Consider the following 16,810-nt stretch of genomic DNA (forward strand, 5'->3'; position numbering starts at 1 on the left):
ACATCATTAATGAGGCTCCAGTTGTTCATTCATTGACCAGTGGTGAAATAGCCAGAATGGTTCTGAATCAAGGTGATTTTGGTAATAGTGACAACGAAGGTGGCATTGTTAAAACTGCAGAAAAAGTGCCTATAGGCAAAATGGTAAAAATGCATCATGGCCTCATTGAAGGACTAGAGTAGCATGCATTCATAACAGAACAACAAGTCACATCGCGCGTCGATTTATAAAATCAAAGAGTTCTAAGACACATGATCCCATTCCTGAACTACTGCGTAGTTTGCTGCTGCTTATTTGGTTCTCAATGTAATTCATTTTTTTTTTTCATGTAATAATGGTCTTTTAAATGGAAATCAGCAGCCTGGCCAACATGACAAAACCCTGTCTCTCCTGAAAATACAAACATTAGCCAGGCATGGTGGTGTACACCTTGTGATCCCAGCTACTCAGGTGACTGAAGCAGGAGAATCGCTTGAACCCGGGAGGCCGAGGTTGCAGTGATTCGAGATCACAATACTGTGCTCCAGCCTTGGCGACAAAGTGAGACCCTGCCTCAAGGGGAAAAAAAAAAAAGAAAGAAATCAGACCATATGGCCACCCTGCTTAAAACTGTTCACTGGCTTTCCATTGTACTTGGAATAGAATCCTAAATCCCTAAACACTTAATCTGGCCAGCCACTGTCTACCTTACTTTGTTTCATGCTCTTCTTCTGACTTCCTTAACAGTAGCCATGCTTCTTATTTCCTGTACATACCAGGTTCTTTTCCTGCCTCAGGGGTTTTTGCATTGAACTTGCTAACATTTTCTCTACTGAGAATGCCCCTCCTTACCCCTGTCTTTGCTTAGATTCTTCCTTTGCTTCTGGCCTTAGTTTGTCACATTCATTAAAGTAATGTACATTCCCACCTCAACCTAGTAAAGAGATTTGCAGAAACTGAAATGCTACTCTTATCTACTTAATTCTCTTTTGAAAAATAGTTATTTTTAAGTAAAAATATGTTATTAACATAATGGGTTTATTACTTTAGAATTAATAGATATTCAAATTTCTCAGTAAAAAACTTTCAGGTATAATTTTTAATGTGGTAAATAAATATAACACAAACAAAAGGCCTTTGGAGAGCTTAGTAATTTTAATTTTTAATTATGACAAAGCATACATCATAGAATTTACCGTTTTAACTATTCCTAGATGTACAGTTCAATAGGACTAAATATATTCATAATGTTGTACAGCCATTCATTTGCAGAACTAGACTTCCAGAACTAGAAAAATTCTAAATATTTCATGTAAGTAGAATTGCACAATATATACCTTGATGTGTCTGGCTTATTTCACTTGGCATCATATTTTTGAGGCCCATTTACATTGTAGCATACATAAAAATTTCTTTTGATGGCTAAGTAATATTTCATTACATGTATATACCACATTTTAACTATTTATCTCCTCTTTATTCCAAATTATAAGTAATTGAAAATGTAACTAATTATTGGTAATTTAAATAGAAGATATATTGATGAAATAGTAAATCAAATGGTACAGAGTTGACATATGGATAGAATGTGGATGATGATGATCCTTTCCCATACATTTTTTTCTATAATCCAGAGAATGAGGTATTCAATCTGGTATTTGAAATTCTTAGTCATAATTGTGGTAACCTTTAGTCATCTAACTATTTGCCCCTTGATGTTGAAAGTACTGACTTTATAAAGGATAATTTCATTGAAAACATAGACTTTGTTCTTTTAAATAGTTAATAATTACAATAAAGTCATTCTTTCTCTAATGAGATTAAGTTACCATTTTATTTTTCAATTTTATCTAAGGCTATTTCAGTTCTGCCATCCTATTATCTTACCCTGTTACTTTCATTGACCTAGAACAGGGGCTGGTACATAGCAAGTGCTTAATAAATATTTACTGAGTGAATGAGTATTCTCAGATACACAGTTACAAACACTCTTTAATATTGTTTTTGTAGATCATTCATTAATGTCATCTATTATTTGTAGGTTTTGCTAGTTTCTCATAAAGCACTATCATTTTCAGGTTTTTAAATTTTCTTTACCTTTCTTCCTGTTTATTAACAAAGACTAGGCTTTTTGCCTTAAAAACTTTTAACAGTCAAAAGTTTTCAACACCATATTGCCGTATTTTTAACCTTTTTTAAGCTATAATAGAGACATCGTCGTTAGCAAAGGCAGTTATTTCTTGGCTTCTGTGCTTATGAATCAGATGACAGCTATTTCTTTGACTTTGGCTTTGTGGTTTCTTGAACTATTTCAGTGATGTAAAAGATGAGTCTTAATAGGCGTTTCCCTTCTTTTAAAAGTGTAGTTCATGTTTTGTTGTAAACAGGTTTTCTCCAAGGAAACTTTTCTCTGTAATCTCACCTCATCATCTCCGTATAAAATAGAGATAATTAATCCCTACATTATTTTATTATTAGGCTATTTGTTATACGTATGTATGTTGGTTTTTATTTTACTCATTTATATTTTGAAAGTATTCCCAGAGATTTTGAAGTAACTCCATTCTGATTGAGTCTTTCACTGTTTGCCAGAAATTTTCCTTTAGGTCTGTCTCCACCCACTTTGGGAATTGTGAATGTTCACCATTTTATTGGTTCCCTCTGGCCACTGAGTACATGAGTAAATGTCATGTGTTACTGCTTGTCAGAGAATGGAATTCTAAGACTTCCTCTTTACACAGAACAGTTTAACTTTTGTGCTTCTGGGAAGAGGTATGGTCCTTGGGACAGTTCTCCTTCCACCTAATAATTATGGCAGAGAACAGGACACTTCACTTTGCTGTCTGTGTACTGAGACCTCAGAATCTGCTCTACCCAACTTGACAGGTATGGTTCAGAGTTGATAGTTTGGGGGAGTCTTGATAACCGCATTAATCAAGTGTGAATGAAGATTTCAAAAAATTAACCTTATCTACTCTTTTTGTCTTCATTCTTGGTCAGTGAAGGTTTATGTGCTTTCTTGGGGGAATATCTCATAGTAGGAATTCAGTAAATACTGATGGAAGAATGTATGAATAGTATGTAATATTCTGTAATAGTAAGATATAGATGGCTTGATGTGAAGAACTTATACTGAAAACTGTTGAATAATTTAACTACCTTATATAATTTTTAAAAGAAGTTATTAAAACTTATTAGGTTCTTAGAGAATGTACAGTCAGATAAAGTAGAATTTTGGCAAGATAAATGTTTATAAAATACTTGAAAATGCTTAAACTGAAAATTTTTAGTATTAATTTCTCCAATTACTACCTGTCAAATTTCTAATTAAACTGATAAAAGTTATTGAATGACCAATTAGTGAAAAGTGTTTTTAATAAAATTAAACATTAAGCTTAGGAATTTTCTCAATTTCAGTTTTATTATTTGGGGTTTTAACTTGTTTAATCATGATTATTTTGTACAAACAGCTATTCTGTTTTACTTTATTTATGTTGTAGCCTGCAAATGTAGCAACAGAAAAAAATTCTTTTCTTAATTGTAATAATGTGTTTCTGTTACCTACATTCTTTACATAAGTGAAATTCAGTCTTCTCCCATCTTAAGTTTCTGATCTACCTCTCTAACAGTGAATAATGGAAGATTAGTTAACTTGATATCAAAGTTACCAAATTTATAGTAGTCATTTCGTTTCGTTCAAAAATAAACCATTCCCAGCCCACACACTTGCATTTGGGCTTGTACAGTACCTCTGACTCATCCAGACACGTCTGTCTGTATCAGTGAGGAAAGTGACATAGACTAGGGCTGCTGGGTAACACTGACATTTACTTGCTCTTCCCACAGGCTTTTGTTTTCTTTTTTTGCCTTTATCCCTCAGCTTGTTCCACCTCATTTAGTTCCTTTACTCTTTATTATTCAAAATATGTTCGTTCTTAGCTTCAGAAAAATGTTAGGATGTTTTTCTCTTTGAAAAAGTTTTCCTTTTGTTTGGTGCTACTGGGTAGAATGGTGTTTAAGTGGATATCCTGTGCAGACAGATTGTGCAGGAAATTGACCCTAATTCTTTGAGAACAAAAAAAGAGTGGGAAGAAAGAAAGAAAGAAAGGAAATGAGATCTTTGACTTAACCAAAAAGACCATAAAACCAGAGATGGGAAGAAGGGGAATGGGGAATAAAAAGGATTGTTTTCCCAGTTGTGGTTGTTTTAGTACTTTGGCCTCAAAAATTACTTTTATCCTATAGTTATTACTTTTTCTGTTTCAGAAATAGGATATTATTTGAACTGTATATGTCTTAAATTTACATAAAATTTGTGCTGTGGATCTCATTCTGTTTTCTCCTTTTGTTAGATAAGAAATTTTTAGGAAGTTGACTTGTCTCTAAGAGTCCTCTTTTGGGTTCAGAGTTCCTCCTTATTATAGACATGTCCTTGCAAATTGACAGTCTATCACTCTACTGTCATCAGTGCAGAATTCCTATTGATCTATTTTTTTTTTTTTTTTAAGATAGAGTTTGGCTCTGTTGCCCAGACTGGAGTGCAATGGTGTGATCTCGGCTCACTGCATCCTTGACCTCCCAGACTCAGGCAATCCTCCTACCTCAGCCTCCTGGGTAGCTGGGACTACAGTTGTGTGCTACTATACCTGGCTTATTTTTATTTTTTTTATTTTTTTCCGAGACAGAGTCTTGCTCTGTCACCCAGCTTGGAGTGCCGTGCTCTGATCTTAGCTCACTGCAACCTCTGCCTCCCAGGTTTAAGCAATTCTCCTGCTTCAGCCTCCTGAGTATCTGGGATTACAGACACCTACCACCACACCCAGCTATTGTTTATATTTTTAGCAAAGACAGGTTTTCACCATGTTGGCCAGGCTGGTCTCGAACTCCTGACCTCAGGTGATCCACCTGCCTCAGTCTCCCAAAGTGCTGGGATTACAGGTGTGAGCCACCATCCCTGGCTCAGTTTTTAAATTTTTTATAGTGATGAAGTCTCATGATACTGCCCAGGCTGGTCTTGAACTCCTGGCTTCAGGCAATCCTCCTGCCTTGGGCTTTTCAAAGTGCTGAGATTATAGGAATGAGTTACTCTGCCCAGCCTGTGTTCATCCAGTTTAAATACTTATCTCATTTGAAGTCCAAAAACTTGCCTGACTCTGGAGTTTTGTTTTATATTCTGTCCTCTCATAGCGTCCTCTGTGAGGAAGGATGTATACATAATTCAGTCATTCAGCAAACCTTTTTGAGAGCCGCTTATCCATAGGCACTGTTCTGGAGTCACTGTTCAGAGAAAAAAACTGACAAAATTCCTTGTCCTCCTAAAACTTAACATTTTGGCAGGGAAACTTAGATACATTAATATAACAAATGAGTAAATTATACATTATGTTTGGTGATAATAAGAGTTATGGAGATAAATCAGGAAAGGAGTCAGTGGGGGATGTGAGAGTGTTATCAGGAAAAGATGTCCTTTAAAATGGAATAGACAGAGAATGCTATACTGAGAAGGTAACATTTGGTGAAATGTCATGGGGTGATGGTGGTAACGAAGTGGTGTTGAATACGAAGTGGTTAGATTCTGGATATATTTTTGAAGGTAATGCCAATAGAATTTCTGAGTGGATTGGAATTATATGTGAGAGCAAGGAGCCATAAAGGATTCCATGGTTTTTGGCCTCAACACTTGAAAAGACAGAATTGCCATTAATTGAAATGGGGAATTCTGAGAAGGAAACTAATTTGGCAGGGAGAATGGATAGTAGTTTTGTATTTTAGTCCAAATGGCATTATTGGTGATTTCTTTTTTTTTTCTTTTGGAGACGGAGTTTCGCTCTTGTTACCAGGCTGGAGTGCAATGGCGCAATCTCGGCTCACCACAACCTCCGCCTCCTGGGTTCAAGCAATTCTCCTGCCTCAGCCTCCCGAGTAGCTGGGATTACAGGCATGCGCCACCATGCCCAGCTAATTTTTGTATTTTTAGTAGAGACGGGGGTTCACCTTGTTGACCAGGATGGTCTCGATCTCTTGACCTCATGATACACCCGCCTCAGCCTCCCAAAGTGCTGGGATTATAGGCGTGAGCCACTGCGCCCGGCCTATTGGTGATTCTAATCACTAATTGCTAATTTCTAAACCCAGTACAGTGCCTTGCATGTGGTGTTCACTCAAATTACTAGGGATTTCTTTTCCCCCAGTAAACATTTAAAATAATTAAACGGGCCTGGCTTGGTGGCTCACGCCTGTAATCCCAGCACTTTGGGAGACTGAGGCGGGTGGATCACAAGGTCAAGAGATCGAGACCATCCTGGTCAACATGGTGAAACCCCGTCTCTACTAAAAATACAAAAATTAGCTGGGCATGGTGGCGCACGCCTGTAATCCCAGCTACTCGGGAGGCTGAGGCAGGAGAGTTGCCTGAATCCAGGAGGCGGAGGTTGCGGTGAGCTGAGATTGCGCCATTGCACTCCAGCCTGGGTAACAAGAGCAAAACTCCATCTCAAAAAAATAAATAATAATAATAATCATTATTATTATTAAACAGGCTGGGCGCAGTAGCTCATGCTTGTAATCCCAGCATTTCGGGAGGCTGGGGCAGGTGGATTGCTTGAGCTCAGGAGTTCGAGACCAGCCTGGGCAACACCTTGTCTCAATAAAAATAATAATTAATATCTGACAGCCATTGGAAAACTCTCCTAAACTAGCAACATTTTTGAGCTTGAAAAGAACTCCTCAGTGTCATTCAAGCTATCAGGGTGTAGTCAAAGTAACTGAGTTATCAGCATGATTAATATCCAGGCAGGAGGCAGGTTTCATAGAGGTTTAATGCTGTGTACTTAAAACACCCCAGCTGTTTTCAGAAATATAAGAAATCTTAAGTTGCACTGTGGATTCCCTCAGTGTCCATCCTGAGAGCTTGGGCTGTTCCAGATACAGTAGGTGCTGAGATGGGAGGAGCTGGCACCAGCAGGCACCAGAGGAGTTCGTGGAGGTGTCAGTTTAATTAATTGTCCTTCTTAAACTACGTGTTGATGTAAGGCACCCAGTCCAGAATCGGCCTCTAGTCAGTGACCTACACCAGCCCCACAGTGCCCACAGCGCCCCTTATGCCCACTGTGGGAATCCAGTTCTTTGCCAGCTCCTGGTAGTGTGAGCCCAGGAAGCTGCTCAATATTGCCTCACCGTCCTCACCCTCAGGTGATCAAATTACTGTTTTGTAAACTTTAAAATTAATTATTATTATTTTTTTAATGATGACGGGCTTTTACATATTGGCCGGGCTGGTGTCGACCTCCCAACCTCAGGTGATCTGTCCGCCTCAGCCTCCCAAAGTTCTGAGATTACAGGTGTGAGTCACCATACCTGGCCAACTTTTAAATTTAATATACTGAGTTTCACAAAGTAAGGTATAAATATATGGCCTTTGCTGGTTTTACCTTGATAGGGGTTAAGAGTTGGCTTCAGTGTTTGCTTATTGCTCTTTCTAACTTGGTCATTGATAGTACCAAAGTTCTTTTTAAAACTGTTGAGTTTTTGTTCTTCTTAAAATTTCAAGCAAGAGGAACTTTTCCTGTACTGCAAAGAATGAAATAAACTGTTTGATATCATTAAACAGAGTGTTACCAGTGTCACTGGCAAAAAAAACAAAACAAAACAGTGTGGATTATGTAGTGTTCAGTAATGGATGCTAACAAATAAGGATATTTTCTGTACTTTTTGGCATTGTTTTCATTTTAATAAAGGATTGGCATTTGTAGCTTAGTGGAAATGATGCTAAAGTAGATAATTTTTTCATTAGAATAAAGACATATGGTATATGCAACCAGTTTTGTTTTTTTGTTTTTTTTTAATATGCAACCGGTTTGAAGAATGCCTTTTACAATAAGGATTTTTGTTAATTTGGTCATCCCAAATTGTCTGTATTGGTATAGAATACAGCTGTTCCCATTCACTATAATTCTGCATTTAAATAAGGAGCAACGTGTCTACTTTAACTCTTCAGGATGTCAGAACATTTCTTTAAGTTTATCATAATATTAATGGAAAATAAAATTGAATTAACTGGAATTTTAAATATATATTCTTTTCGAGAGAAGAAGGGAATATGAAACTCTGAAACTGGAGAATTACAGAGCCAACCTGTGTGTATATTATGTAGACAGTTAAGAAGCCATTTTGTTTTTTTTTTTCAGGCAGGGTCTCACCCTGTTGCCCAGGCTGGAAGGCAGTGGTGTGCTCTTGGCTCACTGCAATCTCCATCTCCCAGGCTCAAGTGATTCTTCTGCCTCAGCCTCCTGAGTAGCTGGGATTATAGGCACGCACCACCATGCCTGGCTAATTTTTGTATTTTTAATAGAGACGGAGTTTCACTGTGTTGGCCAGGCTGGTCTCCAACTCCAGACCTCAGGTAATCCACCTGCCTCACTCTCCCAAAGTGCTGGGATCACAGGCATGAGCCACTGCCCCTGGCGGAAGCCAATTTTTAAACATTGTTTAACATGATTTTAAGATTAAGAGCCTGAGTATGGTGGCTCATGCCTGTAATCCCAGCACTTTGGGAGGCTGAGGTGGTCAGATCACAAAGTCAAGAGATCGAGACCATCCTGGCCAGCATGGTGAGACACTGTCTCTACTAAAAATACAAAAATTAGCCAGGCATGGTGGCAGGTGCTGTAGTTCCACCTACTTGGGAGGCTGAAGCAGGGGAACTGCTTGAACCCGGGAGGTGGAGAATTGCAGTGAGCCAAGATTGCGCACTGCACTTCAGCCTCATAGCAGAGTAAGACTCCATCCCCCCTACCCCCCCCAAAAAAGATAGATACATCTTTTTTCCTGTCACTTATGTTTGTGTAACTTGGTCTTTTGTTTAGCTAACAGTTATTAAACACATAGTATGTAACTCTGGGTAGGAAAAGAATACCATTCCAGATACAAGGAGCATGTTGTGAAGTTTCGGAAACAAACATACGTAGAATGGTAGGATGTATTATGAATATAGAGATGAAGACAGAGTATTAATGCAGCCATGGTGATGCTTTTGAGAGCACAGAGGGGAGGTGCAGTAGCCCCCATTATCCACAGTTTTGCTTTATGCAGTTTCAGTTACCGGCACTCTTCCTGGGTCTGAAAGTAATAAGATATTTTGAGGGGAAAAGATACCGCATTCACGTAAATTTTATTACAGTATATTGTTGTAATTTTTTTTATTGTTGTTAATCTCTTACTGAGCCTAATTTATAAATTAAACCATATCATGGTTATGTATGTATAGGAAAAACATAGTATATAGTGGGTTTGGTACTGTCATGATTTTAAGCATCCAGTGGGGGTCCTGGAACATATTCCTCTGGATGAGGGGTGCTACTGTATATTGGAGCTGAGTATTACAAGTAGAAATCAGCCAGTCAGAAGAATAGTGAGGGCTGGGCACAGCAGCTCACGCCTGTAATTCCAGCAGTTGGGAGGCCGAGGCAGGTGGATCATGAAGTCAAGAGTTGAAGACCAGCCTAGCCAGCACAGTGAAACCCCATCTTATTGAAAAAAAAAAAAAAAGAAAAGAAAAGTGGGGTGAGAACCCATTCCAGTTAGTCTGGACTGTGTGAACGAAGGGCAGAGGTGGGAAGCAGCATGATGTATGTTCAAGTTTACAGTCTGAGGTATGGAGTGGGGAGAGGCGAAGCTGGAGAAGTAGGTAGAGAGCTGATCATGAAAGGCCTTTGAAGGCCATGATAAGGAGACTTTAGCTGATGTTAAACTAATGAAGAAGCTTAAGAAAAGTGACGTGGTCAAATTTTTGTCTTAAATAGATCACTTTGCCAGCTGTGTGGAGGATGGATTTGAGGGAGACAAGACTGGAGGCAGTAGTCCAGGTGAGAGATGTTGAGATGTTGGGGATTTGAACTAAGGCATTGGCAGTAAAGTTGGAGAACAGGGAATGGATTTGAAAATAACTAGAACCACAAATTCAAGATTTTTTTTTCTTTCATATATGATAAAACCATTTTTATATTAAAAATAAGTTGGCTGGGCACAATGCCTCACACCTGTAATCCCAGCACGTTGGAAGGCCAAGGTGGGTGGATCACCTGAGATCAGGAGTTTGAGACCAGCCTGGCCAATGGTGAAGGCCCATCTCTACTAAAAATACAAAAAAATTAGCTGGGCATGGTGGTGGGCACCTGTAATCCCAGCTACTTGGGAGGCTGAGGTAGAATTGTTGAACTTGGGAGGCAGAGGTTTCAATGAGCTGAGATCATGCCATTGCACTCTAGCCTGGGCAAGAAGAGCGAAACTCTTATCTCAAAAAAAGAAAAAAAAAAAAGTGGAGGAAGAGAGACTTAAAAGTGTAGTTGTGTGACACAGATAGTTGGATAGTTTCCCTTTGTAGACAGGCACTAAAAACAGTCTGATCAAGAAAATTGATACTGGAAGAACAGTGTGTTTTTGTGTAATAGATCTGGGCTGTGAGAAGCAGGTGATCTTTAACTAAGATGGTATAGGGATCACCCGTAGTGTGTACTGTGAATCAATTTAGAAACTGTAAAGCCTTGAGGAAAAAACAGGCCTTAAGAGACTTGGACAATATCGAGTAGAAAATAAATGCCCGATGATAGTAATATTTTCTAGGCTCTTCAATTAAGTTATTGATATTTACAAAAATTTACTGCCCAGGAAAACAAAATAGAGTTTAAAAAAGTCATTCAGGCCGAACGGGGTGGCTCAGTCCTGTAATCCTCAGCACTGTGGGAGGCAGGCAGATCACCTGAGGTCAGGAGTTCAAGACCAGCCTGGCCAACATAGTGAAACCCCATCTCTACAAAAAATAAAAAAATTAGCCTGGCATGATGGCAGGTGCCTATGATCACAGATACTCAAGAGGCTGAGGCAGAAGAATCGCTTGAACCCTGGAGGCGGAGGTTGCAGTGAGCCGAGATCGCACCATTACATTCCAGCCTGGGCGATGGAGTAAGACTCTGCCTCAAAAAAAAAAAAAAGGTCATTCAAATAAGGAACAATTGCAAGCTATTATTGAATTGTGCACATTAACTTAAAGGTATTTTGTAATGCTAAGACATGTTTCTTTTGTTTTGCAGATCATTTTAGGACTGGTTTTCTAAAAGCACTTTAAAAATAATTATTTCTGTACTTAAATAGAGGGCCTGTTTTTATACATTATTATATATTCTGAAAAATAATTCCTGTTGTTTTTTCTACAGTTTGTTTTCTGTGGAGAGAGAAAGGGAGTACGAGTAGTTTGGGTGGACTTGGAAGAAACTTACAATCATTTCTTCCTTAAAACTACAACCACCACTATAACAAAATATCCTATATGTTTTATAAAGCTAGTAATGGTTTCTCTTTAAGATTCTCTTTTCCATTTTGAGAAAACTGCATTTTCTATTAGTTTATGTCTGATTTTGCTGAGTGCATATAAATCGCAGCCAAACTCTGATTTTTGTGGGTTTTTTTTCTCTGACTACCTTATTTTCAACAAGTAAATGGCTTCCGCATGCTCAGGAGACACAATGCCTATTTGCTTATTCTTCATAACACCATACACTGTATAGTTCTTTCCTACTCTGGAGCCAGCAGCTGAAATACTGTGTATGTACTGAATTCAAACAGATGTTTCACTGTTGAACTCACCGTGATTTTCGTTTCCTTGTTATGTCTTTCAGAAGCTTTGCATCGTCCCTACGGTTGTGATCTTGAACCCCAGGCACTAAATGAGGCTATCAGGTGGAGCTCCAAGGAGAACTTGCTGGGAGCCACTGAGAGTGACCCCAATCTTTTTGTTGCACTTTATGATTTTGTAGCAAGTGGTGATAACACACTCAGCATCACTAAAGGTGAGGCCTATATGTAACATCCTCTCACTTTTCAGTTTTCATTAAGAGATAAAGGGCCTGGCCAGGCATGGTAGTTCACACCTATAATCTCAGCACTTTGGAAGGCCAAGGCAGACAGTTCACTTGAGGTCAGGAGTTCGAGACCAGTCTGGCCAACATGGCAAAACCCCATCTCTACTAAAAACATGGAAAAAATTAGTCAGGTATGGTAGTACACACCTGTAGTCCCAGCTACTTGGGAGGCTGAGGCACGAGAATCGCTTGAACCTAGAAGGCAGAGGTTGCAGTGAGCCAAGATTGCGCCACTGCACACCAGACTGGGTGACAGAGTGAGACTGTCTCAAAAAAAAAAAAAGTCTTGAAATACATTTTTTCCCCCAGTAGTGGTTTTTATACGTTCAAAAGGCAAGAATAAGCTTAGGCAGACTAGCAGTCCAATTCATGTACACAAGGAGAATGTCCCCATAATCTTATTTCTTTCTCAAAAAGTTATTTTTTCCCTTGTGCGCGCGTACACACACACACACACACACACACACACACACACACACACACAATATCAATAATGGTTGCTTTATTTGGTCATGTTCATAATATTCCCTTTTATAAGAATTTACCATGGAAATAAACTACTACTCTCCTGAGAATATTACTATAACAGAAATCAAAAAAAAAGAAACCATTCCTACCATTCCTTTCACTGATCTATATAAACACAAATAGACATATGTTGTCTAGGCCAGTACTATTCAAAAATGGTCCACAACAAGTTAAGATGCTTATGCCAGAATGTGAAACACTGGGCTGCTATCTTCATGCAGAAAGTCTTGCCTCACAAGGTGAAACTATTATTGAACTAAATAATAGTGTGCTTAGTGATGTAGTTGGTTTACATATGGGTGCAAGTTATTAATCTCACTGTGGACTAGTAATGAATGAACAGTCCTCAGGCAGTCAAGTCCACAGATAACATTCTGAGTAGTGCTGAGATTTGGCAACATGGCTCATCTTAGCCACAGTTTGATTAGAATGGTAGCTCATGCCTATAAGCCTAGCACTTAGGGAGGCCGAGGCCGGTGAATTGGCTGAGCTCAGGTGTTCGAGACCATCCTGGGCAACATGTAAAACCCCATTTCTACTAAAATAAAAAAGAAATTAGCCATGCATGGCAGTATGCACTTATAGTCCCAGTTACTTGGGAGGCTGAGGAAGGAGAATTGCTTGAACCCGGGAAGGTGGAGATTGCAGTGAGCCGAGATCATGCCACTGCACTCCAGCCTGGTGACAGAGTGAGACTCCGTCTTAAAAGAAAAAAATCTTACAAACCACAAATATAGTGGATACACTACGGGATGATTAAATTATTTGTCTATTCCGTCTAAAGTAGAATACCTATGAGAAAAAATCCTTTCAAGACTTAAAGACAGTAAAAAAATAATTTTAGCACACTGGGATAAATATCATTTGATGCAGTTTATCATACATATCATTATTGGTCTTCTGGGCGACAGAGTGAAACATCGTCTCTTAAAAAAAGAAAGAATAGGTGTAGAGTGAGTCTAACTTTTGTGGTAGTTGCATGTGCTGGCAAATTGTATATAGGACAGAAATAAAAGTAAAAGTTCATCATCTCCTAGTGTCAGTCTTACAGCTTTTGGAGAGTTTTGGGGACAGGATGATGATATGTGTTATGTGTGTAGGGGTTATGTTTATGCAGTTGAATGAAAATTTTACACAAAGTTTGAGGATAGAACAAAAGATGTCAAAGAACATTTTTTTTTTTTTTTTTTGAACTGGAGTCTTTCTCTGTCACCCAGGCTGGAATGCCATGGCATGATCTCAGCATGCAACCTCCACCTCCTGGGTTTAAGTAGTTCCCCTGCCTCAGCCTCCTGAGTAGCTGGGATTACAGGTGTGCGCCACCATGCCTGGCTGATTTTCGTATTTTTAGTAGAGACGGGGTTTCACCATGTTGGTCAGGCTGGTCTCAAACTCCTGACCTTGTGATCTGCCTGCCTCAGCCTCCCAAAGTGCTGGGATTACAGGCATGTGCCACTCCACTGGGTCAGAAATTTTATACTGTGTAGTAGTCACTTTCAACTACAATATACTTGATTTTACCTTTACTGATTACTCAAACTTGTAAAAGTGATGACTCAGAAATTCTTTCCTAGGTACATTTTTCTGTTATTTTTCAAGATAGCCCAGTCATCAAGGAAACACTGATAAAGAAAGTCTGTTGATTCTTTAGTTATCAGTTACAGCAACCACCTGTGTGCAACTCAAAGACTGGCCTTTATCTTATGGCCAACAGTGGTTTCTCTTAAAATCTGCGAAATGCCAAATTTTTGTATCAGGTTCTCACTCTATAAACTGATGTCATGCTAAAGCTATTTTATTATTTTAAAAGACAAGAAAATATATTTTAAAAATAAAGTAGCACTTTAGTTTTTTATTGAAAATGCTGTTTTGCTTGAAATTTTTTTTTTTTTAAAGTTTTAACAGCCAAGTGCGGTGGCTCATGCCTGTAATCTCAGCACTTTGGGAGGTTGAGGCAGGAGGATTGCTTCAGCCCAGGAGGGCAAAACCGAAGCAATGTAGTGAGACCCATTTCTCTACAAAAAATTTAAAAATTAGCCAGGCGCAGTGGCATGCACCTGTAGTCCCAGGTACTTGGGAAGCTGAGGTCTGAGGATCACTTGAGCCTGAGAGGTTGAGGTTGCATTCACACCACTGCACTGCCACCCGGTGATAGAGGGAGACCTGTCTCAAAACAAACAAAAAAGTTCTCCCTAGGATTCCTCTGCCAGTTTGGCCAGTGTTTGAATCCTAACTAGTCATCCCCCTGTCATTTTCCATGGTAGTCAAAACTTCCAGGGTAGAAAAATTTTCCTGATAACAGATAAAAAGAACAATAAACAAAAAATCCTGGGGTCTTTGGTGGTATCCTAATTATGATAGCCTGTCATTTCTTTTTGAGGAAGCAACAATATTTTTTAAAAAGTGTGTGTGTGTGTGTATGTATATATATATATGCATACATATGTGTGTGTGTGTGTATATAGATACATAAAGTATTTATATTCTTTATTTCTCATTCATGTGGACTAATGAAAGCTACAGAGCAACAGGTTTTCTTCAGTTTTTCTAGCAGGGTTCTTTTTTTTTTACTTCCTGTAAATATGATTGGCAAGTATTTATGCACTTATATCCATCCACCATTACACCAAACACACTCCTATCTGTATATATGTATATTTTATGTACCCACAGGTATGTGTATATACATATACTCACGTTTTTTCTCACTATCTCATATCCATGTGTCTAAGGTGAGATGGTGTCTAATAGAAAGCTATTCTGTGGAAACATTTCTGAAGGCCACTAAAAAGGACAGATGGTTACAAGAATAATTATTTTGAGTTTTCCTAAAAACCTTTGCCTGATACTGCTGGCCATGTGCTTTTGATTGATTTGGCTTCCTTCTGCTTTCTGACACTGAAGGAGTAGATGTGAATGCTATAGGAAGGCTTACATCTCTTAGCGATAAGAGCCTGAGGCACTACAAGGAATCTTTAGATTAACATTTACTTATCACTAGTGATACCTCTTTCACTTGCTCTGTTTTGCCAAAGAACCTAATTGTGCTGCAAGTATTAGGGCAACTTATATGTTGAAGTCTGAACTTAATGTTCACAATTTTAATAGAAAAATCAAGACCACTGAAGTTGACAGCAAAGATACACTGAGTGACTTGGATTTTGGTTTCCAGCTTCAGAGTGAGCTTGCCATTCCACACACTGATTTTAGTGTGATTCATTTTTTGTGGGGAATAGGAAGGAAATAAGAACACTATAGCTATTTTTAAACTTGAGTTCTGGAAGGGACTGTATTTTGGGAGTCCTGACTGCCCATTCCCTCACCCCACTAAGCAGTTTTCTTGCTGTAATTTGTGTTTTTTGTTTGTTCATTTTTTTTAGTTTTTTTTTTTTTTACATCAGTGGTTTTGTTGCCTTGGTGCCAAGTGAAATTTAGAAGTCACTTTGTATATCACATATCTTATCCCTAATCCTTGATTGTTGTTAACATTGATCATATATAAGATAAATTCCTTGATAAACTGTTTTGAGGGAAAGTAAATTTTCTTCTTTTGAAGAGTGAGCACTGTGACCTTTTCCAGCCATTTTAGTAACCTGTCTACCATACATAGATTTTCTTAAGAATATTTTTTAAGTTGTATATAATCTTTTAAAACCCTGTAGTAAATTCCAGAAAACCATTTCTGACCGTGCTTCTATGGTTAAGCTAAAAGCTAAAGAGTGCAATCAGGATATGATGAACAGCCAAGTTTGTTTTCACTATTTAAAAAAAATTTCTGGCATAAAAGTTCTGGATTCATTTTTTAATCAGTTTAAAGTTTGATGATATACCTCGTCAGTTGAATTAAAGGCTTAACATCATTTTTTTAATCTGTGATGACCTTATGGCTAGGTGAAAAGCTACGAGTACTTGGTTACAACCAGAATGGCGAGTGGAGTGAAGTTCGTTCTAAGAATGGGCAGGGCTGGGTGCCAAGCAACTACATCACCCCAGTGAACAGCCTGGAAAAACACTCCTGGTACCATGGACCTGTGTCACGCAGTGCAGCTGAGTATCTGCTCAGCAGTCTAATCAATGGCAGCTTCCTGGTGCGAGAAAGTGAGAGTAGCCCTGGGCAGCTGTCCATCTCGCTCAGGTATGAGGGGCGTGTGTATCACTACAGGATCAATACCACTGCAGATGGCAAGGTAAGACTTGCTGGTTACCACCTTTAAGCATGGACTGACTGCTCTGTGAAATATTCAACATGATTGAAGGGAAATACAGGTTTTATGTCTGACGTGAAATAAAATATTCACTAGCTTCGCGAGATTTGGCTTTTTTGGCATGTTAGAGCTTGCTGTCTTCAAAAGGATATGGTAATAGAACTGTAAAAACAGTATTATATT

At 38.6% G+C, this 16,810-nt stretch overlaps 1 protein-coding gene across 11 annotated transcripts in view; it reads left to right on the top strand.

Annotated features, from left to right (window-relative positions):
* Positions 1–16,810, top strand: part of ABL2 (ABL proto-oncogene 2, non-receptor tyrosine kinase) — a 132,523-nt gene that overhangs the window by 89,608 nt on the left and 26,105 nt on the right. For 4 of the 11 annotated variants that reach the window (XM_078356231.1, XM_035279958.3, XM_035279962.3 and 1 more), the window contains exons 2-3: positions 11,652–11,822; positions 16,314–16,609. Coding sequence is in view for 8 of the 11 variants with exons in the window: in XM_035279958.3 (XP_035135849.1) it covers positions 11,652–11,822; positions 16,314–16,609 (467 nt within the window). In the remaining 3 variants the exon portion in view is untranslated. Of the gene's footprint in view, positions 1–2,723; positions 2,866–9,779; positions 9,843–11,651; positions 11,823–16,313; positions 16,610–16,810 lie in introns of those variants that run through there. The other 7 variants (XM_078356229.1, XM_035279956.3, XM_035279960.3 and 4 more) reach the window with 3 other exon arrangements.

The sequence above is a fragment of the Callithrix jacchus genome, chromosome 18, assembly GCF_049354715.1.
Source record: "Callithrix jacchus isolate 240 chromosome 18, calJac240_pri, whole genome shotgun sequence".
NCBI classification, from domain to species: Eukaryota; Metazoa; Chordata; class Mammalia; order Primates; family Cebidae; genus Callithrix; species Callithrix jacchus.